At 32.5% G+C, this 23,063-nt stretch overlaps 7 protein-coding genes across 20 annotated transcripts in view; 4 read left to right on the forward strand and 3 right to left on the reverse strand.

Annotated features, from left to right (window-relative positions):
• Positions 1-3,562, forward strand: part of LOC117605326 (androgen-induced gene 1 protein) — an 8,357-nt gene extending 4,795 nt beyond the window's left edge. For 2 of the 4 annotated variants that reach the window (XM_034326536.2, XM_034326535.2), the window contains exons 2-5: positions 119-306; positions 1,785-1,922; positions 1,996-2,213; positions 2,305-2,600. In XM_034326536.2, coding sequence (XP_034182427.1) covers positions 148-306; positions 1,785-1,922; positions 1,996-2,213; positions 2,305-2,503 — 714 coding nt within the window. In that variant the 5' untranslated portion in view covers positions 119-147 and the 3' untranslated portion in view covers positions 2,504-2,600. Of the gene's footprint in view, positions 1-118; positions 307-1,784; positions 1,923-1,995; positions 2,214-2,304; positions 2,601-3,311 lie in introns of those variants that run through there. The other 2 variants (XM_034326537.2, XM_034326538.2) reach the window with 2 other exon arrangements.
• Positions 2,716-9,746, reverse strand: smo (smoothened, frizzled class receptor). The gene is made up of 8 exons (XM_034326510.2): positions 8,819-9,746; positions 8,302-8,595; positions 7,561-8,001; positions 7,322-7,494; positions 6,892-7,232; positions 6,508-6,709; positions 6,260-6,430; positions 2,716-6,187 (listed from the first exon to the last, which is right to left on the reverse strand). Exons 1-8 carry the CDS (start codon positions 8,930-8,932, stop codon positions 4,897-4,899), a joined length of 3,027 nt encoding a protein of 1,008 aa, XP_034182401.2. The 5' UTR covers positions 8,933-9,746; the 3' UTR covers positions 2,716-4,896.
• A 294-nt stretch (positions 9,747-10,040) lies between these two features.
• On the forward strand, positions 10,041-14,661 carry LOC117605320 (dyslexia-associated protein KIAA0319). Of its 4 annotated transcripts, XM_034326512.2 has the most exons (15): positions 10,044-10,630; positions 10,728-11,143; positions 11,226-11,395; positions 11,476-11,859; positions 11,947-12,172; positions 12,248-12,621; positions 12,683-12,794; positions 12,865-13,013; positions 13,083-13,273; positions 13,356-13,455; positions 13,521-13,841; positions 13,911-14,012; positions 14,095-14,280; positions 14,354-14,503; positions 14,575-14,661. In XM_034326512.2, the coding sequence occupies exons 2-14, from the start codon at positions 10,734-10,736 to the stop codon at positions 14,500-14,502; spliced, it is 2,874 nt and encodes a 957-aa protein (XP_034182403.2). In that variant the 5' UTR covers positions 10,044-10,630; positions 10,728-10,733; the 3' UTR covers position 14,503; positions 14,575-14,661. The 4 variants fall into 4 exon arrangements, with proteins under 4 accessions (XP_034182406.2, XP_034182404.2, XP_034182403.2 ...); XM_034326515.2 differs by having other exon boundaries at positions 10,041-10,630; positions 11,229-11,395; positions 14,354-14,661; XM_034326513.2 differs by having other exon boundaries at positions 10,043-10,630; positions 10,706-11,143; positions 14,354-14,661.
• LOC143308235 (uncharacterized) lies at positions 14,623-18,406 on the reverse strand. Its single transcript, XM_076693170.1, has 4 exons — positions 18,387-18,406; positions 17,613-17,857; positions 17,403-17,528; positions 14,623-17,317 (listed from the first exon to the last, which is right to left on the reverse strand). Exons 1-4 carry the CDS (start codon positions 18,404-18,406, stop codon positions 17,187-17,189), a joined length of 522 nt encoding a protein of 173 aa, XP_076549285.1. The 3' UTR covers positions 14,623-17,186.
• LOC117605325 (uncharacterized) lies at positions 15,533-17,002 on the forward strand. Its single transcript, XM_034326534.2, has 5 exons — positions 15,533-15,717; positions 15,778-16,040; positions 16,117-16,307; positions 16,396-16,596; positions 16,676-17,002. The coding sequence occupies exons 1-5, from the start codon at positions 15,533-15,535 to the stop codon at positions 17,000-17,002; spliced, it is 1,167 nt and encodes a 388-aa protein (XP_034182425.2).
• Pef (penta-EF-hand domain containing protein peflin) lies at positions 17,721-20,546 on the reverse strand. Of its 7 annotated transcripts, none has more exons than XM_034326547.2 (8): positions 20,406-20,546; positions 20,198-20,305; positions 19,891-20,115; positions 19,775-19,798; positions 19,515-19,689; positions 19,146-19,424; positions 18,120-19,073; positions 17,721-17,857 (listed from the first exon to the last, which is right to left on the reverse strand). In XM_034326547.2, the coding sequence occupies exons 4-7, from the start codon at positions 19,784-19,786 to the stop codon at positions 18,982-18,984; spliced, it is 558 nt and encodes a 185-aa protein (XP_034182438.1). In that variant the 5' UTR covers positions 19,787-19,798; positions 19,891-20,115; positions 20,198-20,305; positions 20,406-20,546; the 3' UTR covers positions 17,721-17,857; positions 18,120-18,981. The 7 variants fall into 7 exon arrangements, with proteins under 7 accessions (XP_034182438.1, XP_034182435.1, XP_034182434.1 ...); XM_034326544.2 differs by having other exon boundaries at positions 18,120-18,202; positions 18,296-19,073; positions 19,775-20,115; XM_034326543.2 differs by having other exon boundaries at positions 19,775-20,115.
• A 32-nt stretch (positions 20,547-20,578) lies between these two features.
• Positions 20,579-22,701, forward strand: Spf30 (Splicing factor 30). 2 transcript variants are annotated; one of them, XM_076688018.1, is made up of 5 exons: positions 20,579-20,758; positions 20,877-21,100; positions 21,235-21,384; positions 21,972-22,122; positions 22,244-22,701. In XM_076688018.1, the coding sequence occupies exons 1-5, from the start codon at positions 20,720-20,722 to the stop codon at positions 22,283-22,285; spliced, it is 606 nt and encodes a 201-aa protein (XP_076544133.1). In that variant the 5' UTR covers positions 20,579-20,719; the 3' UTR covers positions 22,286-22,701. The 2 variants fall into 2 exon arrangements, with proteins under 2 accessions (XP_076544133.1, XP_034182432.1); XM_034326541.2 differs by having other exon boundaries at positions 22,198-22,697.
• The last annotated feature ends 362 nt before the right edge of the window (positions 22,702-23,063 follow it).

A 23,063-nucleotide genomic window follows, 5' to 3' on the forward strand; every position in this document is an offset into this window, starting at 1 on the left:
TCATTTATCTATGAAGATAAATACCTCGTCGTTTAATTGTCTCCTTACAATCCAGTACATATACGATTACTAACGACAAGTACGGACATTATCATGAAAACTTGTTAAACCGTTTCAGTATACTGAAAACACTGACACACTTATGAGATGCGGGACAGCTTACGAATTGGATTCCATGTGACTGCTTGTTTGCTGTATACTTTTTCAGTGTATTATGATTATACGTACGTTGTTATACCCTCCAGTATCGCTCGAACACACAACGCTTTCGGCGGGAAATTCAAATTCCTCACATTCTGGGACGCGGTTAGTATGATGGCTCAGTGACTTTGTATCATTTATTTCTTATGTATAACCAAGCTATTTGCCGATCACTCTTATGTAATTTTACGTTATCTAGTGAAAATGCAAGTATAAATTAGTCTGTGAATTGATAACTGCATGTTATGGCTAGCAGTAGTTATCGCTTGTCAAGAGGAAATTATTGTGTTTAAACTAATCATTCAAAGATGTTAAAAACTTTAATTGTTAAATATAAAATCTTTTACACATTGATTGCCACATCTGTAATAATATATATGGAAATGACTTCACCTTTTATTAATTATTCATTACACTTGAGTTGTCGGTCATCGGACACCCTTCATGGCAATTAACCTATTAATTTCTAACTAATAGCAAGTTGAATATAACAGAAATGAACTTTGTTAATTTAACGCTTGACCGATCGCGTTCTTATGAAATCATACCATCTTATTTTAGTTCTTACAACGCACGTGTTTCTTCTAACAAGTGATTGCAGCAAGTACTTACTGTACTTGCAATTATTACTTATTGTGTATTGTGTATTACTGTATTGTGCAATAGTGAAAAGAATTAAGCAATTGCTTTTTTCTGACCACTTACTGCCTGTTGGTGTTCACGTTTATGGCTAGTTTGCAATGCCGCCAATGCTTGTAGAAGGGCAAAACTCAACTTTATACGAGTGCCACTCCATGTCACCGTGGAACTATGGCACGTGACATATCATATACCGTCAAGTGGTTGCCGTTATATGATTTGAAATGTTCTTATAACGGTACCACAATATTTTTATTTTATTCGTATCAGTCATCTTCATAAATTTATTATTACGGTGTAAGGAAAAATTAACTAATCGACGTGTATCTAAGATTGAAAATCTTGGAAATGGGGCTATAGCATTTAGACTTTCTGTCACTTTTGTACAGGCCAAACAGTAAGAGTTATCGAAAAAATTCTTGCACCATTGTGTTTAGTGGGTCAAAATCTCAACGAATGGCCGAAATTTTTCTTTTTTCGCCACTTCCGGTCTGACCGGAAATGGCCGAAAAAGGGTTGGCTCTTTAACTTGTTTATTATTCAACAATCAATATGAAACACGATAGAATTATTTATTAATATTCATTATTGTTGAATTCAAAAAAGAGTTCAACAGAGTCGATTGCATGAAATTAGCATGATTGACCAAATGTCATGTGTCACAGTAACACAAATGAAAGGACAGCGTTGTATACGCACAATTATGATACAAATGCTTGACGTATGTAGCTAGCATGAAACAAACGTGAAAGGATGCGAATGACGCGCACTTATGATATAACGTACCATATTAATATCGTGTTAAAATAAAATATATTTTATTTATGAAATAATAGGATTTTAAAACTAACATAATAAAAGAAGAAATAAATAATAAACAACAAAGTTATTTATATTAATAAGGGAAAAGAGTATTAATTAATTATAATATTTATTTATTTCAGATCATTCAAGCAGTATTTTTCTTTATATGCGTACTGAACGATTGGTTCGGTACAAACACCGTCAGTCCCAAGAAGCCACCGTTCGTACGTAAATTAAAAGATTATGTACACGCAGCTTTTGCTTTTCCAACCGCGATGGTAAGCGTGGAAAACAATAAAAAATATGAAAATTTAACATTTGGCAGTTTTTCATAATTTTTTTTTTTTACAGTTCGTTGCGACAATTTTCTGGTCTTTGTACGCCATCGACCGTGAACTGGTATTTCCAAAAGCTCTTGATCCTTATTTTCCATGGTGGTTGAATCATCTGATGCACACAACGATTGTAGCCTCTATTTTAATAGAGATAATTGTAGCACCAAGAAAATATCCAAAACGATTGAAGGGTATCCTAGGCATCCAAGCACTTATGGTATCTTATTTAATATGGTACGTCACGAATTTATTGATATAATTTACAAACCAGACATTTAATTATACTAAGTATTTCGTTTCACTATAATTTAACAAATTTTTTCAGGATGCTTATAATATTCAACAAAAGCGGTGTCTGGGTATACCCGATATTTCACGTGTTGAACTTGCCCACGCGAACCCTGTTCTGTATTACAATGTTGGCGTACAGCACGGTACTTTATGTGATAGGAGAAGTGTTGGACAACTTCATCTGGGGTAACGAATACATTAAACACCAAAAATCTCACGCTAAGAGCAAGTAGCCTCGCCCGGGGATTAGGTGCCGAGTTCGATCTTACTTTAATCTCCTCCCTCCATTAAGGTGGCGGTGAATAAAAAGGAAGACGAAAGGTTTTCTACCTCCCCCAATCCTTAACCCCGTCCGTTACGAACGTTACAGCATGCATGCGTGTCATCAATTGAATTACATCATTTGAAAGTCTAGTAATAATGGTGCATGCAGAAAAGCAACGCATTTATTTCTAACACGTTGGCTGCGGAAACAATTCCAGAACAAACAAATTTACGCGCTAAACGCGTTAGCTGTGGCGAACGTGTTAACCGAAATGCTCAAGAAACAATACGGTCATTCATTTCTTCACCGGAATACGTTACACAGCTGAAGCATGTAAATGATTATTTCGTATGGCTTGTGCGTTTCGTGTGCAATAAAAAAAAGGGAAGACTAATCATTGTAACGACATACACTACACGCACTGTAGTGCCTGATGTAAATTAAGCGTATAAAAAAACACTAGCAACACACATACGTGCAAACAATAAAACGATTATTATATTATGTTCTTTTTTATACGTTCGATAACTTTGGTTATTTTCTGTTAATGTAATCGAATAAATAAAAAATTACAAAATATGAAAAGAAAATAGCTACACGCGGTGCATGCAAATAAGAAAGTACATAAATGTACATGTAGTTTACACGTATCGAATATACATATGTATATGTATTGTTCCGCGTTTTTAAGGTGTGTATTATTACACACGTATACACATACTTTGTACACACTTTTTCTCGAAACTAAAATCCGACTGTATTTGTATCGAGTGTAGGAAAAAAATACGTAGCCGAAAATATCGGACCGGATTTGAAAGCATAAGAATATGGCGAGTTGAACAAGAGGATCGTGCTTTTGCGGACAGATTGAACAGAGATATCGTTAATTGTACCTGCTCATCGTTTCAAAGAAGACACAAAGCCAAATGTCGCAGCTAGAAATGCCTCTAACATTTGTATTAGATCTTGCTAGGAAAATGAAATTCGACTTCCTTTCTTTTTTGTATGAGATACAAAAATAAGATGTTTAATCGACAGGAACACAGGGTTTGTTAACACTTCATTTGTTTTTCTACCATTATTTTAGAACAGAATTGAATAAAAGACATTGTTCTTAATACGTGTTTATGAATTTTGAACATCATCATGATTACATGTGAATCTAAGATAATATATTGAGATACTTGTACATTGAGAATAGTTAACGCTTTCTGTGGATAAATTTGGACGGAACGCAGAAAGTCCGTGTTAAAATGTACGTAGAAAATATCAATTATCGATAACGGGTAGACCCTCTTCTATAATTACATACATGATAGCGAGCCTCGCAATAAACGTTCACTGAGGTAGTTTCAATGTGATGTATAATATTCAAACGGATATTTTAGGGATGTTCTATTTTAGATACGTTTCGAGAAACGTGGACAGTAACCGTTTTCATAAATAAAAGTAATATTCGAGATCTTATAGGAAAGTAAACATACATAGGATTATCAAAGTACCAGACAATATCTTATCTTAATATATTATAAAAATATAAAATTTGTAAGTCAGCAGATTTGTCCCTTATGTAAGAATTATTTGTACAATCACATTGTTTTGCATGAAACATTTACACTTGCGTTTAGAAATAGAAATTGTTAAAAAAAAAAAACGAAAAAAAAGTTACTCCATTCATACACTTATCTTTTTATGATAGAACGATAAAAAACTGCGTTTTATGTATATACTCGTTATCAATGTTACTCGTTATCAACATTATGTAGATACATTGAAATTGATTTGCATACTATGTTTAAAATAAAAATTAATCGAGTAGCTGTCGAAAAGTCTGTGGTAAATAATAAGATAAAATTGAAATTCTAAAATGTAGTTACGCACATATATGTAAAAATCAGTTGTGTGTACTCTAAGTACAATAGGGTATATATTTTACAAATATTGTAACCAACAGGGCAATATTAAAAATAGATTTAAATTGTACTGTATAAAAGGAAATTATGTTTATAATACATTTATACTTCTAGTATCGTAAATTGAATTATTTTTTACGATAATGAAATTTTACCGTAATTTCACTGATAATAAAAAGTATAAAAGTAAACAATATGCATTGTTAAACCTAAGTTACTTTGAAATACTATACATACACAATCAAATGTCATGCTATTGCCCTATTAAATGTACACGTACTTAAACACGACGAATTAAGTATAATTTTGGCACTATTACATTGTCATACAATGCTGGTTATCTTTTTCAACAAACACCATCCTTAAGCAAGGATAATTAAAAGATCCTTAAATTTACTTTATTGCAGTCACGCCTTCAAAGTATAAATTCTAAAAATGTACCTTACAGTTATGTAGCGATATTTTTGTTCTTATTCAGTTGTGGTGAAATTTGCGTACCCTTTGAACTGCAATGTCGACTGTTAATAATTTCGTCTATGCTTTGTTTCAACTCTTCCATCTCCAGAATATCCAATGGTAAAGAAGTTTGCGTTGCCATTTCTCGGGCATTAGTATTTTGTCCTTCAGACTGCATGAGTCTTGTTAATTCAGGGCAGCAGGAGGTAAGACTAGACGCCAGATTGCCTATTCCAGCTTTTCTATAGATTTCTTTTATTTCTGCGTCATTTTTTAATTTTATATCACTAGATTCTTGAAATAGGTGTTTTAAAATAGTTTCATCTTGCAATAGATATTTGCTTCTGCGACCCTCTCTACTCCTTCTGTCACTTTCATGACCATAACTTTTGGAGCTTTTGTTACTGCTTTTGCTCTTGCTACGTTCCTGTGGTTCTTCAGGGTCTAGCATTTTTGTTTCCTCCTCTGGTTGACTGTCTTCGCTGTCACTATCTTGATCATCCTTTTCTGCATTACCAACTTCAACATCCACGTCTTTTCCTGACATTCCTTGGTGCCGCTTTTCCTCGCTACTTAAATTCTCATCGCTGCCACTCTGTCCTGGAAATAAGAACGGCAAAAGCATACCTGCATTCTTTCCATCGAACAATTTAGAGTTTAGGGTACGTTCATCTAGTCCAGCACTTGCTGATCGTCTCTTCATATTAGGCACTTGGACCGGCGGTACTCTTGAATTACCACCTATGGTTAATGCGGATAGTATCTGCGCACCGAGCTGACTTTCTTGCGAGGTTGTACTACCCCTTCTGAACAGTGGTCCCACTTTACCGGATCTTGACTTTCCAAAATCTCGTCGTCGCTTTCCGCGACGACCACGCGAGCTGCTCGCAACTTTTCGCGTTGTCTTCAGCTCGGCTATTTGAACCGATATCTGAGAGTCCAATGAGTTCCTTCTAGACTCTACTGACACTCGACGCACGCTGAAACTGATCTCAGAGTCCACAGAATTTCTTCTGTTACTAGACACAGAGCCAGTAGTGCCACCAACAAGCGCGCCTCTACGTGTAACTAACTTTGGCAGTGCAGCAGCCCACGTTGAACTGAAATCCTGAGAAGCTACAGAGTTTAGATCAAAGTTTAAACCAACAGGATCCTCGTGTGTGTTATGAAAACTAATCGATAATCGACCAGCGTTATTGAATGTCTTCCGTTTTGCAAACGCTTGAGCAATAACTTTGTGTTTTTTTAATCTGATGGGTTCTTCAGTCTCACAATTGAAAGTTCTGATGAAGATAAGGTTGATTTAGTACATATTAAATTTGATTTCAAGAGAACAAAAGTTCTCGACGTCTTACCGCCTGAGAAATCTAGTCCAGGTGTCTACAGTTGAACCAGTCCAAACCCAAGAGGACATAAGAATGCCGGCAAAAAATGGAGAAAGTAAATGTAACTGCATTTTTGCAGCACTCGGTCGAAGTTCCATTTTACATTCAGAAATATCCAAATATTTTGTTGTTATTGCACATCTGTAAATAATAGACAAGACTTTGGATGTGTACTGTGTACCATTGTACTATGTAATTTCTATCAGTATTATTCTCACATCATGTAATTTCTGAAGCTTTGACGCCATTCCCAAGAATGTTGAAACTCATAAATGTGGCAATAAAATGTTACAACAACTGCAGTAAATGTGAAAATCGAAAATAGACCCATACGCACGATGGTTTCTCGTATTTTAGCACTTGCCCTTTCAGATATTATTTCTTGGCTACTTATTTTCAGTCGAATCAGAGTAATTAATCCTAAAAATGTTAACAATAATATTAGTGAAACTATATTATATTAATGATGGTTGAAATATTAACAATTATTCCTAAAAAAAATATACTTACAGATTATGTTCTTTAGGAAAGCATATAAGAGAATACATTTTATTACTTTGATTACATAGATAAGATAAAATAAATGTATGTTTCATACATACCTCTGGATAAAAAGTATCCTCCAACCAGTAAAACAATCAGTACAGGACCAAGCAAAAACCAAGCTCTGACTGCATGATTAGCATAACCCACAAAACATATACCAGTAACACTATTTCCATCTATTTCTCCTAATGCCATAATCGTAACAGTGAGAACAAGTGGGAAACACCAAGCAATTAGATGAAAATAAGCACCCTTCTTATCGATTCTATCTTGGATTTTGCCTAATGCTTGAAAACTCATATGCCAAGCATATGTAAGAATCACAAACCACACCATAGCTGCCATAAGGGAGTAATACACAAGGACAAATACTACCACGCATGACAAGTTTTCTCCACTGAAAATACATCAATATTTGAAATAATCTTATATAAAAACAAGGATACTCTATAATAAAAATTATTATAAATGTTAACTGCAAGCTACCTTGGTTCACTCATCCTTAATGTTCCATCTTTGCGGCACACAATCACTTCCCTGCTTCCTGGTGTAAATTGAATAAGCCATCCAATACAGGACATCATAAAACAACAATTGATATAAAATATCACTAAAGCTGGATATTTATTTGCACTTCTCCAATCGATTAAAAACGTTACCTAAAATTTTATACAAATAAAATGTACTTTTATCTGATTGCATTCCTTCATTTGCATAATACTTACAACTGTGAATAAATTAAATGAGCCACAAATTCCTGCAGCCCAAGCAATAAAAGAATGAATTTGTTTATGTTCATCTGGTGTAAAAAGTGGGTCATTGCACTGTGTTCCACAACTTTCAACTCCTTCAAATATTGCAAGCGCATTGTCAGTTGGGACCAAAGGTTTCAGGCACTTGCCAGAAATATTAAACTTTAACTCCCTGATATCATTTTTACATAATTCAGGAAATAATTCTGTGTCTTCGCATTTGATAAAACTCGGCCATATCGTATAATTAAAAATAATTCTGCAAGGTCCTGAAACCATTTTGCACATTTCCTGAGATGGTAGTTCTACCGTATCATTAATACATTTTGGCATGAATATTGAACATAAAAGGGGCTGGACAACTGCCCAACACTTTGGCATGTGTCTTAATGCTTGTAATACGTGTAATCTCTCCTAGAAAATAAAATAATTAATTAAAAATATTATCTCTTTGATCTTTTGTTATAAATAAAAGTTTATTTGAAAAAGTAACACAAGAGAAAGTAATGAAACACTACAGGTATAGAAGTCAAGGCAGGAAGTACCTGAGGTGATTTTAAATAGGGTTTCTCTGTACCTGAGATAGCAGGTATAAGGACACAAATGAAAAGTATAGTGTTAAAGCTTTCAAGATTTCTCTTTTTCTAAATCAGAAAATATATATTTATAAATGCATATATTATTTTTATGAAACAATATATAAGTCTGATATACCTCTATAATATCTTGGGTTACATGCTCAGATATAAGCTCCAAGGTAGTAGTAGTATATGGTAATCTTGTACCCATGCATGTATTCCTTTGCATTTCTACACATTTTGCTGGTCTACGGCAATTCAAGGAATACCTGTCCAGCAGGTAATGGGAGTCTTTATTTCTGTGCCTGGAACTCAACTCCAAACTTTTCCATGTTTCATTTTCACTATTGGAATTGGCGGCGAAACTATGCGTCAATTCCGATGATACTTGATGAAAAATTAGAAAGCAACAAATCAACCGGAGTTTCATCTAAAAAAAAAAAGAAAATAATTAATATTCATCCAATATTATTATCAATTAAAAAAAAGGTTCGATTACTTTGCGGTAATTTCAATTTCATATCATTTTCTTAAGTGTTATGTTCCGGCACGCTATTGGCTCGATTAAAAACAAAACATCACGTGTACAACACCAAGATAAACAGTACAAGCATTTTCAGAATAAAAATAATTCTTTAAGATGCTTTACTCACAGCTAAACACCAATTATTTCCCGAGTAAGTATAGTCTGCCACGGAGAAAGCTCTCCGTTTCGTTCGAACAAAGCGTCTTGCATCTTCTACGTTCGCGACAGCCGCATCCAGCATACGAACGCTTGGACCACACACACGTTGTGTTCGCTTGCAGCCCACCCACGACGAACTCGGCGAACTTGTTCATACCTCTTTCCGGTGTTTGAATGCACGGCCGTAAAGAATTTAACGAATACCTCGCCAGTGGTAGTAGTGTCGATGTTGTTGAGTAAGTACTTACTTATATTAAGTGTCACGAGAGTCCATAACTAAGACGCGCAGGTTGGAAGATGGTGGGGGAACGCTGCGAGCTCTCCGCCAATCGCTTTCCATTTCGTCTGGGAGTATCGCCAATCAGAGCGACAATGCGCAGAAAAGAACGAAAATTGGTCTTTTCGCAGTTATGGACTCTCATGACATCAAGTACTTACTTAGATTCCTCCAAGGAAAATTGCATTAGAAGCGAATCAGGAATGTTTCACGATATTAATATTATAAGTGATTTAAAAATAAAATAATTTTTAATTATTGAATATTATAGAATTTTAATATAATTATTGAATAGTATAGAAAGTGCCTTTGCCCCTACATCGCCACTTTATTCGGATTCGGAGCCTCCAAGGTTCCAAGGAGGGACGAAAACTCCGGAAAGGGATTCCCCGGGGAGGATCAGGAACCACGGAACCTGTGAGCGCACAGGAGAATTTTTCAAGAAAGAGTTGAAATATCACTATTTTTCGGGGAGAACCTACGATACTCAATACTATACACCTTTATTCTGCACAGTCAGCACAGAAAATTAAAAAATATTCCATTTACAAATAAAATTTTACTGATACATAATATTATATTATATAAATTGTAACTCAAAGGTTGTCGCAATCTTGATGACTATTCTGCTTATCCTACCTATTGTCAATCGTTAATAATAATTTTATGTTTAAATAAACAATTCATAAGTAATGCGATTCTTTAATTTCATACTACATTATCGAAAAATATGTAATTTGTCTTTTTAAAATTAAGTTTAGTCAGCTATATAAAAAAGACATTCCACAAAACAAATTGTTCATCCATAAATTTATTTTGTTGTCTATGTAATTATTATTCAAGAAGCCGAATGATAAGATGAGTAAGCTGTTTAATTTACATGATCAATACGTGCAGCAACAGAGATTATATGATTAAACATACGGCAAAGCGTTTATGGAAGCAAATAATATAATAAAAGTAATACAAAATAAGGTGTAACAAATTTTATTAATTTATTTGTTCATTATTTTTACTGGTGTCGACCTCTACGAATACTTTGTTCAAATACAGATAATACAGGTGCGCAAGTTGTCAAAACGATATAACGTGTAGGGTTTACGGACGGTTATTTTCCTGGGTTTAATGAATAACACATGGTGTTAAATAACGAGGATATCAATATTATTTGGATAAGCGACTATTAACACACTGAAATTTTATCGCCTTTTCCTTAGTCGACCTTTCGCTATTCCGGTGTAACAGGAAATATGATAATTGTCCCTATAGTTAATTAGCTGCTGGTGTTGATAATAACATGCTGCTAATATATGATAAGCCTGTGCCGTGTACGTCTCCACGCAAGTTAGAATTAATACCACCGAGACGTTTATTCGACAGTCTGCGATCTGTATTTGATAGTAAAGTAGTTCAGAAGGTGACAGATGTTTCATAAAATAACCAGAATTTACCTCAACAATTTTAAACCTTCGTTATTTTGAATTCGAATTGTGCGAAAACAAGGTAAGAATTTCTTCAAAATATACACAAGAAGCTGCAAGTTTAAAGTAGAATTATATGTAAAGCACAAAATAATAGTACATTCAACTTTTTTTTTCAGCTTAAGATGTTTGAGATCTTTTACCTTGGATTGTACTTATTGTTTTTTGGAAGTTGCGTTGGGGACTATTCAGATTGGGACACGAAATGGCAAATGCTGTGTCCTGGATTATTTCCCAAAGTATTCACGAGTTACACACCTTGTGGAAATTTTTCTAGTGGTATATATACTATGCAACCTCATCTAAGCGATATAAAACACTGTGTAGCTGTATGTTGTACTAAACCCACATGTAATGTGGCATTAATGCACAATGGTACTTGTTACCATGTGCAGTGTGAAAGTTCCAAATTATGTATACCTTTATATAGAAAAGATCTAGCAACTGAAAATCCACCTATTATGGTTCTGGTTAAACCAGTGAAAGAAGATGAAATATGGAGTATATTATTAAATCAAATAAATGACGATACTGGGTAAATTTTATATATAATTTTGTGACTTCTATGTTGTGTTTGCTATGGTAAATGTAAATACTTTTACATTTGATGTTTTTAGAAGTTTGCTTATGGATGGCAATGAAATGGATCACATACTTTTTAGTGAAACAAGCGAGATAAGTTGTATCACTAAACCAGATTGTTTAGAAAATGAAGTATGCGTTAAAAACGATAAATCTGATGTTGGAATTTGTGAATGTGCCATTGGATTCAAACGCAATATCGCGGGTAATTATACTATTGAATGTTTCTTATAAAAATGATTCTGTATTCTATAATTCAAATTATATTTGTATTCATTTCGGTAGGTATTTGTACTTTAGTAGAGGATATAGAACTTGGGGTAACAGCACAAGCAAAGGCAGAAGACGAAAAAGATTCTAATACATCTATGAAACCAACCATAAAACAGTTATTAGTTTCTGCTGTTTCAAAAGAAGTACGCTTACCAGAAAATGAAGTAACTTTATCTGCCTATACTGTCCCTGCTGAGCAGGAAAATGAACATTACAATTATGTTTGGAGCCTTTTAAGTCAACCTGAAAGCCATACTGGTACAATGACTGATCAGAATCGAATGACTGTTAAATTAAGTAATCTTTCCGAAGGTTTATATACATTTAAAGTAACAGTGAATAGTTCAAATGCGAACGCTTATGGAGAAGCATATGCAAATGTCAGTGTTTTGCCACGTAAGTGCTATTCAATTTACACGTATTTCTTTGATTTATTCTTTGAATTCAATTTAGTTTATTTAATGATTTCATTATTATTTATAGCCAAGAGAATAAATCAGGCACCAATTGCCATAATTTCACCAGCTTCGCAAGTTGTAAAATTGCCGAATACTGGAGCTGTATTAGATGGTTCTTCGAGTAAAGACGACGATCGAGTTATTTCTTATCACTGGGAATTACAACAGGGCCCTATTGGATATCAACCTAATCTAGTCGACACACCTACTCTACAATTAGATAATCTTATTCCTGGAAATTATACGTTTAAGTAAATATTTATTTCTATTTAACAAATGATATTTATAATCTACAGTAATTATTTAATATCTCGAAATTTGTGTAGGTTGACTGTTGAAGATTCTGATCATATTACTAACTCTACAAGTGCTAATATAACAGTCTTGAAAGTAACTGATTATCCTCCTAGTGCGAACGCGGGTCAAGATATTATTATATATTTACCTCAAAACACATTGACACTCAATGGTAATTTGAGTACAGATGATCATGGAATAGCAAGCTGGGAATGGACAAAGAGTCCTTCGGATCAAAATAAAGCAGTAGATATGCAAAACACAAGAACTCCATACTTACAATTATCTAATTTAGAGGAAGGAATGTACACATTTGTGCTGAAAGTAACAGATGATTCTGAACAGTCTTCTACAGCTGAAGTACATGTATTTGTAAAACCACCAACTAATAAACCACCTAAAGGTAATTTATATAAAAGCTTAATCTCAATACAATGTTTAATCGCTATTGATTTATTAAACAGCTGATGCTGGTGAAGATATAACTATAGCATTACCAGAAACCAAAACTGTACTCGATGGTCGAAAAAGCAAAGACGATATTAAAATCGTATCTTATCACTGGGAGCAAGTGAGGTACTTTTAAATTTATATTTATTTTATTACATTTGTTATATGACAAAATAATAAAAAATCTTTTTAACAGTGGACCTAATAAGGCTGAATTCTCTGCAGTTAACGAATCAATTACAAATATTACAAAATTAACAAAGGGTGATTATGAATTTAAGTTAACTGTAATTGACGATAACGGAAATAAAAATTCAGATACTGTACAAGTAAAAGTCACGCAAAGTATGTATTGAAATTCATCTTAAATGTTTAAAATTTTTATATTCTTTTCAATTTAATTTTATTTCCTAGATAAAAATGCTCCTCCTAAAGCAAACGCAGGTGGCGATCAAGTTGTTATAGCACCTATTAGTGCACTGATTATTAATGGATCTCAATCGACTGATGATTTAAGAATTAGTGAATGGATATGGACAAGAGATCCATCTAGTCTTGCAATAGGCACTATAATCCAGGATACAGATAAATCGTCTGTTTTAATGGTAATAATATTTAACAGTATCTCAGTAGAAAACTTTAATTTATAATATATATCTTATTTAATTAAAATTATTTATTTTATAGGTAACAGATGTCGTTCCAGGCAGATATGTTTTTAGATTAAAAGTAGTAGATGATCAAGGTCTTAGTAGCGAGGATACTGTATCCGTGATAGTGAAAACTGGTAAGTAATTTTTTTTTAAAAGTAAGAAATGGTTTAATACAAATTATTCACTATTCTTTGTATAGATCCACAATTGTTGCATTTGGTTGAATTGACGCTGAACATTGGAGCAAACATGCTAACGGTATCACAGAAAAATTCATTGATAGTAAAGTTGCAAATGTTATTACGAGACGAAGCATCGATCGTTGTTCGAAATTTAAGAGCAGAACCACATACGGGCAGAGCGGTTTTAATCTTTTACGTTGAAAAGAAAGGAGGAAAAACGACTATGCCTGGACCGGAAGTGGTCAAACGATTAAAAGAAAAATTAAAACAAGATTCTGGTCTTCTTCAACTATCAGTTGCAAACATTGATACTGCTGTATGCCAAAATAATTGTTCTGGTAAACATTTTTTATTAACTAATATTATTGGAAGTATTTCATTTCTGTATAAAATTGATTTTTAAATAGGTCATGGGGTGTGTGATCAAGAGACAAGGCTATGTATGTGCGAAGCATTTTGGATGCAAAATTTAATACAGAAATATTTCGGCAATGGCGATTCCAATTGCGGTATATTAATTAAAATATGTCGAGTAATAAATTTAAATTCGAAATTAAAATAAACTAAGTTAGAAATTAATTACTTTTTCAGATTGGAGCATTCTCTATGTAATAATAGCATTACTGTCTCTGGTCGTGTGCTGGGTTGGTCTTATTTGGGGTCTCGTTTGCCTATGCCAAAGAATATGTTCAGGTAAACGACGTTCTCTTCGCGCCAAGAAGAAACCACCACGTTACTCCCTTTTGCAACCGGAACCAGAAGATGACAGTAGCACATGTAAAACACTATTCCTTCCATTTTAATTTAAAATAATATTCCTCGATTAAATACATTTCTGTTTGTTTCGTAGTTTCAACACATAAAATGGTACTATCTGAATCGGATACAGATTCTGATGACGTCTTATTCGAGCATCGTAAAGCAAAGAACAATAGTCAAGCGAGAAACGGTAAATCTCGGAATGGCTTTATTAAAGTGGGTTCTAGGGTGAAAACATGAGGTAACAACTGTACTTATAAACGTCAAACTGTATCGTGCGTTAAATTGTTTTAATTTAATCGAACGTTTCAGAAATGTATAGAGCGTAAAACCTCGTATAGTGACGCACATTTGTGTATGTTTGGCCAAAAAAAAAAAAAAAAAAAAAAAAACATAAAATACTAGTCAGTTACAAGGCTGTAATTTTAAATATGTACCTACCAATATGATTTCATATACAGAAAAGAAAGAATGGCCATCTGTATAAAAAGATGAATGACAACAGATATACTTAAGTTTCGATTAGAGATATACGAGAACACGTTTACTTCGTTGTATCATGTTTGATTCATTTCAAATAATATATAATTATTTGTATTGTGTACTTGAAAATTTTTATTCGTAGTTATATCGCTGTTTGTACATATCAGCGATTCTGTAGCACAATGATCAAACACAGTTTGATTACGGCCTTAGAAAGTATTGGAATTAGTATTTATAAATCATAATCATTCTTTATCTATATATTCTTTGTATGTACTACTTGCTCTTTAATGTGTATATCATCAATATTATTTTTACACTGTGTATGGATAAATAATAAAATTTTTATCCATATGATTTAGGTATCAATTCATTTTACTCAACAGTAGTATCCTATGTTGAATATTTATATTTTCTTAACAATTTCTATTAATTTTAATCCGTTTGAATTTTATTATAATTCTATATAAACTAAATGGGAAATGGCGAATCTGAATTTAACATAAAACAGTATAAAGTGTCCATAATTTTGCTTCACTTGCGCTTACTTCAGCGTTATTTTTAACTCGTTACGTTATAGCAAGGGCGAAATAGTGTAAAACGAATTCGTTCTATCCACCGTCGAGTTTCTGGACGTAATACGTTTGTTTAAATTGGTGAGTCCATTTAATTAAATCTACGTATAATAAAAATAATTATTTATATAAAAATGTCTTTGAATCTGATATAATTAACTTGTAATAAACTGCATTCAGTTGTGAACAAGGTTGATAACAGAATATTTTATATGGATTTCATTAAATGTCCAAAATATCAATCTGTAACGAGTTGTTGCGGTGGAAAAACGTCGATGGATAGGGAAAATGAGAGCAACGAACTTTGCAATAGAAATCTTACATTCCACGATCGAAAAAATGAAAATACATGCCCTGTTCTTAACACAGAATCAGTACATTTCACTAAAGATGAACGGTAGGTACTACTAGAAAATAATAATATAACAAAATATAACGGAATGCTTTTTTCATTTAGTTATGATGAATATTCGAATATGTCTTTAACATGGGGTATGAACAAGACAAATTCTATGTATCAATCTTCTTCTGAGTTACCTTATGGTATAAGATATGGAATAAATAGCGAATGCACACAGAAGGAAACTATTTCTTCTCTGGAAGGCAGGGGAACCAAAGAGTTCCACTGTCCAAGATGTGGTAAAGGAATGCAGGAACCAAGACTACTATCTTGTTTGCATCCAATATGTTCACCTTGTGTTTTGGAACTAATGAGCAAACGTAAGTAATCTGAAATTACAGAAAGAAGAATATAATCTAATTTAAATTATAAATTTGTATTCGTGATTCTTTAAAGATATCAGAATTCACGGTACCCCGTTCAGCAATTACTATGAAATATGTCCTTTATGTGATTTCCCATTACCAAATGCTAATTCTCCAATTCCACCTCCACATTATCCTCTTCAACATCGGCTAGTGATGAATGCTATACGTTCCGGATTTGCAAACAAAGTTCTTTGCGATGCTTGTACAGATGAAGTTATTGTGAGTATTAAAAATTTCTATCTACAGCAGGTATACAAACAGGTATACATTACAGCAGGTATACATATTGCTTTTAATATTTTTCAAGGCACTTGTTCAGTGTTCCACATGCCTTCGTAATTTCTGTTTAAATTGCGGAATGGAACATCAGCAACAAGTCACTATGGAATTGAAACCATTGAGACATACGATAAGGCCAATTTGGGAAGCTACTAAAGTGCGACGTACTGCACTGTGTCAAAAGCATCCCATTCACGCATTACGATTTTATTGCATTGCTTGTCAACAGGTTCATAATATGATCTCTTATTTATGTAATAGTTTCTTGTACAACTAATGATATTTTAAATACACCATTCATGTTTTAGGTAATTTGTAAAGAATGTATGTGGACTGTTCAACACAGAGGTCATGCAAGTGAAACAGCAGCTGGAGCTGGTAAAAGAGTTGCTTTATATTTGAAAGCAGTGTTACAACGAGCAAAGGCACTTTTAAATATACTCTTGACACAATATGATCAAAGTATGTTTTTGAACGGTACTTTTGAAGAAATGAAAGATGCTTTTGGTTCAATGGATTACCGGTATGTTAAATTGATAGTTCTATTAACATATATATATATAAGTATGAATTGTCATGTGATAAGTATGCTGTATAGTTTTTATTATAAGTTAAAAATTATTTCGATAAATTGAAAAATATGAGACTGTCATTTGAGGTACAAGTTAAACATTCCTATAATATATATAAGAGTAATATAGTAAAAATGAGAAAGCCACACCTATAAATTTTGTAATACTATTTGTATATAATAAATACTTATTTATAAGAATGATGAGATATTCATGAAAAAATAAAATTTATTTCAAACCAATGATGCTATATTAACAGCTGATGCACATATTTTTGAAGTATTAAGCAAGGACCATGATGCAAGACTGATCCACAGCAAGACCAATGATGAACACCAGGGTGTCCAATGTGACCATGCCCACATCCCTGATATCCACCTTTAATTAAACAATGATGTGAACTATTTCAAATATGCTGTTTATATTAATAATACCATATTACTTAATTGATTAATTATATTACCTGGCATAGTTCCTCCACATCCACAAATGGCTTCTTTTTTACCACCACTTGAACAGAATGTACAGCAATGATAGATACCAGTATGTGGTTTCAATATTGATGCTGCTGTACTTCCATTGAAATTTTCTATGAAGATTATTTTTAATTCAAAGTATGAAAATGAATCCAAGGGTTTGTATATTCTTCTGTTCAAATAAGTATTATTCTTACCTAAAGATGTACTAAACACTCCTAAGAATTTCAATCTTTTTATTATTGTGGGAGCAAGGCTTAATATTTCTACATTTGAACCATCTGCCAATAATTCATTTGTGACAGAAATTGCATCAAGAAGATGCCTTGCCCTTTTCAATCTGCTGAACTCTTGAATTCTTTCTTGTGCCTGTCTAGCATGTGACAATGCAGGATCATGACTCCAAGTTTTCTTTTCATCATTTATAGCTTCATTAAAACATCTATGTTAAATAGATAATTGTTATATAATGCTGTTCATATTCATATCCATAAATTATAATATTAAAATACATATTGTTGTATAATAAGTAAATTCTTAATTTAACACTTTGCATTGTCATGTAATAAGTGTTTGAAAACATGTTTCTGATTTATGTGAGGTAGGTAGGTAGGTAGGTAATAAATACTTTATATCACTGTCATTTGAGGTACAGATTTCATACTTAAATTATACTTCAGTAAATTCTAAAGTCATGTCCTTACCTATGTGATTAGCTGTCTTCTGATCATGTAACATCATATATTGTATGCATAGCTGCTATTGTCATTTTCCAATACATACATGGCTTAAGTTATTACATTGTATAAAAAATAAATATAGGTTAGAATAGTTTCAGAATTATAAAATACCTCCTTTAAACATACAATTTAAACATTACCGTTTTTAGTAAATTATTTATTATGTCTGGTTCATATAAACTAGTTTAGGATTTGATATTCCATACTGTTTATGTTCAGAAATGTATGTACCCATCTGGGGTGCCTAGCATGTGGCCGACACCGGGGGTTGCACCCTGTGCCGGCTTTTATTTGAGCCGCGTGCAAAGGCGTCTGGAGCCCCTAATCCCGTCGCCAGGGGCCCGCTTTTGGTGATGAAGCCGTCATATCTAGTGTTGAGAGAAGGGCTGTATAAACCTCTCCTTGCTGCTCTTTGAGGCACTGACTGACAATGAGTAATGGGGTATAGTTTTTGATATCGAAGGAATCTGTTATTACCATCAAAGTGCGTTAGACTGTTGCAGTACGAAGTATTTCTGATTTTTATACTTGAAAAAAAGTATTATTAATAAAATAATAAATTAATAAGAATTGTATGTATATAACTGAGAAGTTATATACAATTTAAATATTTTATTTTTATTCTACTGTTTGCTGAAAATATTAAAGTTATTTGCTATCTAATAAAATATGCAGCTAATACTATCGCAATATACACCTATGACTTGATAAAAAATCTTAATAAAATAAACTTTGAATTATAATAGTATGTTATAAGCAACTACAGTACATCAGGTTAGGCTAAATTAAACATACTAAAGTCAATAATTGTTAAAAATAAGAATTGCTATGTACTGCAGCTAAGTGCAACGCCTAAAAATTCTTCAAATTCAATAGTAATGCTTCCTGTTTGGTCAGTATCCCTTACTCGAAAGGCTTCTGTAATAAAAAGTATATAAATTATTATTGTTATATGTATTTTTTACCCTGTAATTTTTATAAATTATTTACCTGTAAATCTTTGGATCTGTACACATAATACAATAAACTGATCAATAGTAATACAAGAATGACCATCAGGGTCACTTTTTTTGATGAGAAATGAAATAAATTCTGGACTAAGCCTATATCCCATTTGTGTTAATGCTGCATTAAGTTCGCTTTCTTGTATATTTCCTGAATTATCATGATCAAAACCACGAAAAACACCAAGCCATGCATTGATATAGTTATAAAGAGCTTGAAACTCAAATAGATCTATTGTACCACTTTTTTCTTTATCAAACATGCCTATAAAAAACAAAAAGGCAAATAATTCTAAACATTAAGATACATTATTTTAAAACATGTGTATACATTAAAAGGATTTTGAAAACACACCGATCATTAGTTTGCAAGCAGCATCTGAAAATGTTCCTCCCTGTCCATTTGCCAAAGCAGCTTTTAATTCTAAAGCAGTTATTCTTCCACTACCATCTCTATCCACAGCAGCAAACCATTGTTGTACTTCTGGAGATACTTGTGATTGGGAATCAGTTGTTCCATACATTGATCCCTGAAACAACAAAATGTAAATGAAAATTAAGAATTTTATTTATCTATAGCAAATTTGTTTATCTGAAATATAGAAATGCACTTACTGGATATGCCATATTAACAATTTTCTGTCAAACAGAATTATACTTCACTATATTATCAATCACCATTACTACAACATAGAAGTTACTACTGCATATATGATGTTATGTATACTGACCACATTGTACCTTGATAAATTAGACACAATATAATGGTAGATAAAATGGTACTTAATCACGAAAACAGTTTATAATTAATTTGTAATCAATTTAACAAGCTAAACATATTTTATAAGCTTCAATTTTGTAGTTTTCCAACTATGCATTGCGCGCTCCGAAAATAGTATTAGTAGCGCTATCCGATGATGATCAGTGAAACTAATAAAGCAGAAAACTGTCTTTTCCTAAAAAATAGCCAATTTTTACGCTTTATTCATACAAATAGTATTTTCCATGATCATAATGTAACTCGAACAATAGTCTTACAATTCATTTAAATTACTAAAACCAAAAATTACAGAAATGTCATTTTATGGATCCTAAAATGTTGTATAGTCATTCAGCAGTAAGCAGAACATTTGAGGGTTTCTAAATCTATAACATTATTACATTATTACAATATGTTCTCTTTTGCTACTGTATTTATTGTATACTAATTAATAAAACAAACTTATTTTATGCGTATAATGCTTACAAAATGTATGTGCGGAGACGGAGGAGACCTGGAAGGTTTTATACAACGTCGGTATTTCAGATTGTATCACAAATTCCCATAAGATGACTGGTCTATCTCATATCTGTGGTTATGCATTTCTGAAAATTATAGTGCCATCTTACGAGTTGTTTGCGTTTATCGCATTCGTATGTATACATAGAGGGTAGGGTGTTCGGCAGTGTTCACTTTTACTGCTTTTACTTGCTTTTGTGACAGTAGTATTAAAGCAAGAAAAGAAGGCTGTTAGATTATATTTTTAGCTTTATCAGTTAGCTGCAGATTTAGATTTCAACATGGACGATTTACAGAATTATAAATTGCAACTACAACAGGTAAGATCGTTATTTATTGTTTAACCTAACTTAAACGATAGAATGGCGAGTCCATTTTTGGTGTATCTCCTTGTTTATGATGTTGCAGTTATGTGACTTTTATGTGTCACTGTTTCAGGTGGAAGCAGCTCTTACCACGGATCCTAGTAATGAAGAACTTTTAAAATTGAAAATTGATCTCGAGGAAGTAATAGAGCTGACACATGATTTAATTAAATCACAGCAACAGGAAAAAAGGCAAGCCAATGGCATGGATGCTAAAGATCCTATTTTACTTGCAGTTCTGGCCAATAAATGGAAGGTTGGTGATCAGTGCATGGCACCTTGGAGCGAAGATGGCAAGTAAGTAGTTGTAATGTTTGTATCATTATATTTCTAATGCAGAAAAGAAAGTCATCTATTTGTACTACTGATTGATAAATAAATCTGTTAGAGAGATAACATCTGCTTTACTAATATGATTCATTTTTTCTTAGGTACTATGAGGCAACCATAGATGCAATAAGCGAAGAAGGAGTTGTTAATGTAACTTTTAATGAATATAAAAACACTGATGTCACAATGCTCAGTCAGTTAAAATCAGTAGCCAAAAGGCCTGCATCAGATTGGGCAGATCAAAAATCAAAGTAAGTTTATGTTTGGATTTATTAATTTTATTTATTAGCAGTTATTAACATAATCCCCCCACCCCCTGCAATTTTTGAGCACATCTCAGTTTTTGAGGAACATTGCGGGTTAAGTTTTATGAGAAACAATGATTACTAATCATTCATTTTTCTCCTTATTCCTTTATTCCCAATTGGCCACGATAATCAATCCACTGTTTGGTGTGCTTCGAACTGAAATTCCATTATTGTTCATTTGTCTCTTGGTAATGAACTGTCCATGTACATCGCTGGGACCCAGGAAAAGGTAACAAGAAATATTAGATTTTTGTTGAAATATTGTTTTTAACTTTACATATCATACATGAATATGTATTGTATGCTAGATTAAGTTTAAGCTTAAATATAATAATAATTTTTAACCTTATGAAAATTAAAATCTTTAATACATGTATCTGATGCATAAATTTTATAATGATTGATATAATGTATTCATTACAGAAACATTTACATTTTCATTTTTAGCAGTACTTTAAAAGTGGCAATGTCTCAATGAATCTTCATTTCCAGTAGTTACTTTCATAAATGATAGATTCATTAATTTGCAGAAAAATGCAAGCTGCTGCAGTAGCAGGCTCTGATCCTAACAAACAAAGAGAATACCTTAAGAAAAAGAAACAGAGAAAACTTCAGAGATTTAAAGAGCTTGAAGAGGAACGTGAAATGGAAAAAAATAAATGGCTAGCATTTACTAATAAGGTAACATTGATAAACAATTTTTAAAATCGATATAATAACTTTTTGGTTATTAATATGTTATTTTTCGTAATGTAGTCTTCAAAGAAAGGTGTAATTAAAAAGAGTATATTTGCAACACCAGAAAATGTCAATGGCCGAGTTGGAATTGGAACATGTGGTGTAAGCGGTCGAGAAATGACCAAATTCAGTAATGGTGAAAAATGGAGGAGGGGAGCATGAATGCTATTGTAAATATGCAATTTAATACTTCGTGACATAGAACTATCAATTATTAATATTATTATGCTGAGTTCAGTTCTCAAAAGAACTGAAAACGTATGTTTTGTGTTGTGAAAATGGTTAATTGAGCACATGAATGAAGAGTGTTTAGTGGTTACATTTAGATCGCGCGTAGATGTTATATTATAAACGAACAATGACCTCAATTAAATCCTGAAATTACTTGGATTTTCTACCTTTCTGAAGTGGATGTATTGTTATGAATGAATGTATTTCTAGATTAATACATTTATGTGGATATGATTTGTTTATAATCTGTAATGGATACGAATAAATGTATATTTTAAATTCAGACTATATTTAGATATTCTATTTAATAATTGTCCTTGGTACAGTTTTATTTAGTTAATATAATAAATATCAGCGAAAAAATCGAATAATGTACTTTTTTAACAACACCCGTCTTGTATTATTTTTTATATTATTGTAATTATGTAACAAATAGAAAGGAATATTACTTTAATAACACTTTGTACTACACTGATTCTGCTAAGAAATATTTGATAAAGTATTGTTTCAAATATGGAGATACATTTATATTATAATCAATATTACATTTATCAATCGTAGTATTGATTATCATTTATATGCAATCGTAGGTATTTTATCTCTCGTCGGTACAACGCTGTAGAATGCAGTTCTAGCCTTTTTTTATAGATGGT

Source organism: Osmia lignaria, chromosome 3 (assembly GCF_051020975.1).
Source record: "Osmia lignaria lignaria isolate PbOS001 chromosome 3, iyOsmLign1, whole genome shotgun sequence".
Lineage (NCBI taxonomy): Eukaryota > Metazoa > Arthropoda > Insecta > Hymenoptera > Megachilidae > Osmia > Osmia lignaria.

Bases quoted from the DNA above. Each gene is read 5' to 3' on its own strand.
- smo (XM_034326510.2), bottom strand. From the start codon at position 8,932: ATGCTGGATGCGGCTGTCGCGAACGTAGAAGATGCAAGACGCTTTGTT. The intron at 8,596-8,818 runs GTGAGTAAAGCA...TTTTTTTTTTAG, and splicing joins GAAATAATTGGTGTTTAGCT to ATGAAACTCCGGTTGATTTG. The intron at 7,495-7,560 runs GTAAGTATTATG...ATAAAATTTTAG, and splicing joins CATTTAATTTATTCACAGTT to GTAACGTTTTTAATCGATTG.
- LOC117605320 (XM_034326513.2), top strand. From the start codon at position 10,734: ATGTTTGAGATCTTTTACCTTGGATTGTACTTATTGTTTTTTGGAAGT. The intron at 12,173-12,247 runs GTAAATATTTAT...AAATTTGTGTAG, and splicing joins CCTGGAAATTATACGTTTAA to GTTGACTGTTGAAGATTCTG. The intron at 13,274-13,355 runs GTAATAATATTT...TTTATTTTATAG, and splicing joins ATAAATCGTCTGTTTTAATG to GTAACAGATGTCGTTCCAGG.
- LOC117605325 (XM_034326534.2), top strand. From the start codon at position 15,533: ATGGATTTCATTAAATGTCCAAAATATCAATCTGTAACGAGTTGTTGC. The intron at 16,041-16,116 runs GTAAGTAATCTG...GATTCTTTAAAG, and splicing joins TTTGGAACTAATGAGCAAAC to ATATCAGAATTCACGGTACC. The intron at 16,597-16,675 runs GTTCATAATATG...TTCATGTTTTAG, and splicing joins ATTGCATTGCTTGTCAACAG to GTAATTTGTAAAGAATGTAT.
- LOC143308235 (XM_076693170.1), bottom strand. From the start codon at position 18,406: ATGCTAGGCACCCCAGATGG. The intron at 17,858-18,386 runs GTACATACATTT...TATTTAACATAG, and splicing joins ATGCTAGGCACCCCAGATGG to ATGTTTTAATGAAGCTATAA. The intron at 17,318-17,402 runs GTAATATAATTA...GTTTAATTAAAG, and splicing joins ATGTGGAGGAACTATGCCAG to GTGGATATCAGGGATGTGGG.
- Pef (XM_034326547.2), bottom strand. The intron at 19,425-19,514 runs GTGTGTTTTCAA...TGTTTTTTATAG, and splicing joins TGCTTGCAAACTAATGATCG to GCATGTTTGATAAAGAAAAA. The intron at 19,074-19,145 runs GTAAATAATTTA...TTTTTATTACAG, and splicing joins ACAGATCCAAAGATTTACAG to AAGCCTTTCGAGTAAGGGAT.
- Spf30 (XM_034326541.2), top strand. From the start codon at position 20,720: ATGGACGATTTACAGAATTATAAATTGCAACTACAACAG. The intron at 20,759-20,876 runs GTAAGATCGTTA...TCACTGTTTCAG, and splicing joins ATAAATTGCAACTACAACAG to GTGGAAGCAGCTCTTACCAC. The intron at 21,385-21,971 runs GTAAGTTTATGT...ATTAATTTGCAG, and splicing joins TGGGCAGATCAAAAATCAAA to AAAAATGCAAGCTGCTGCAG.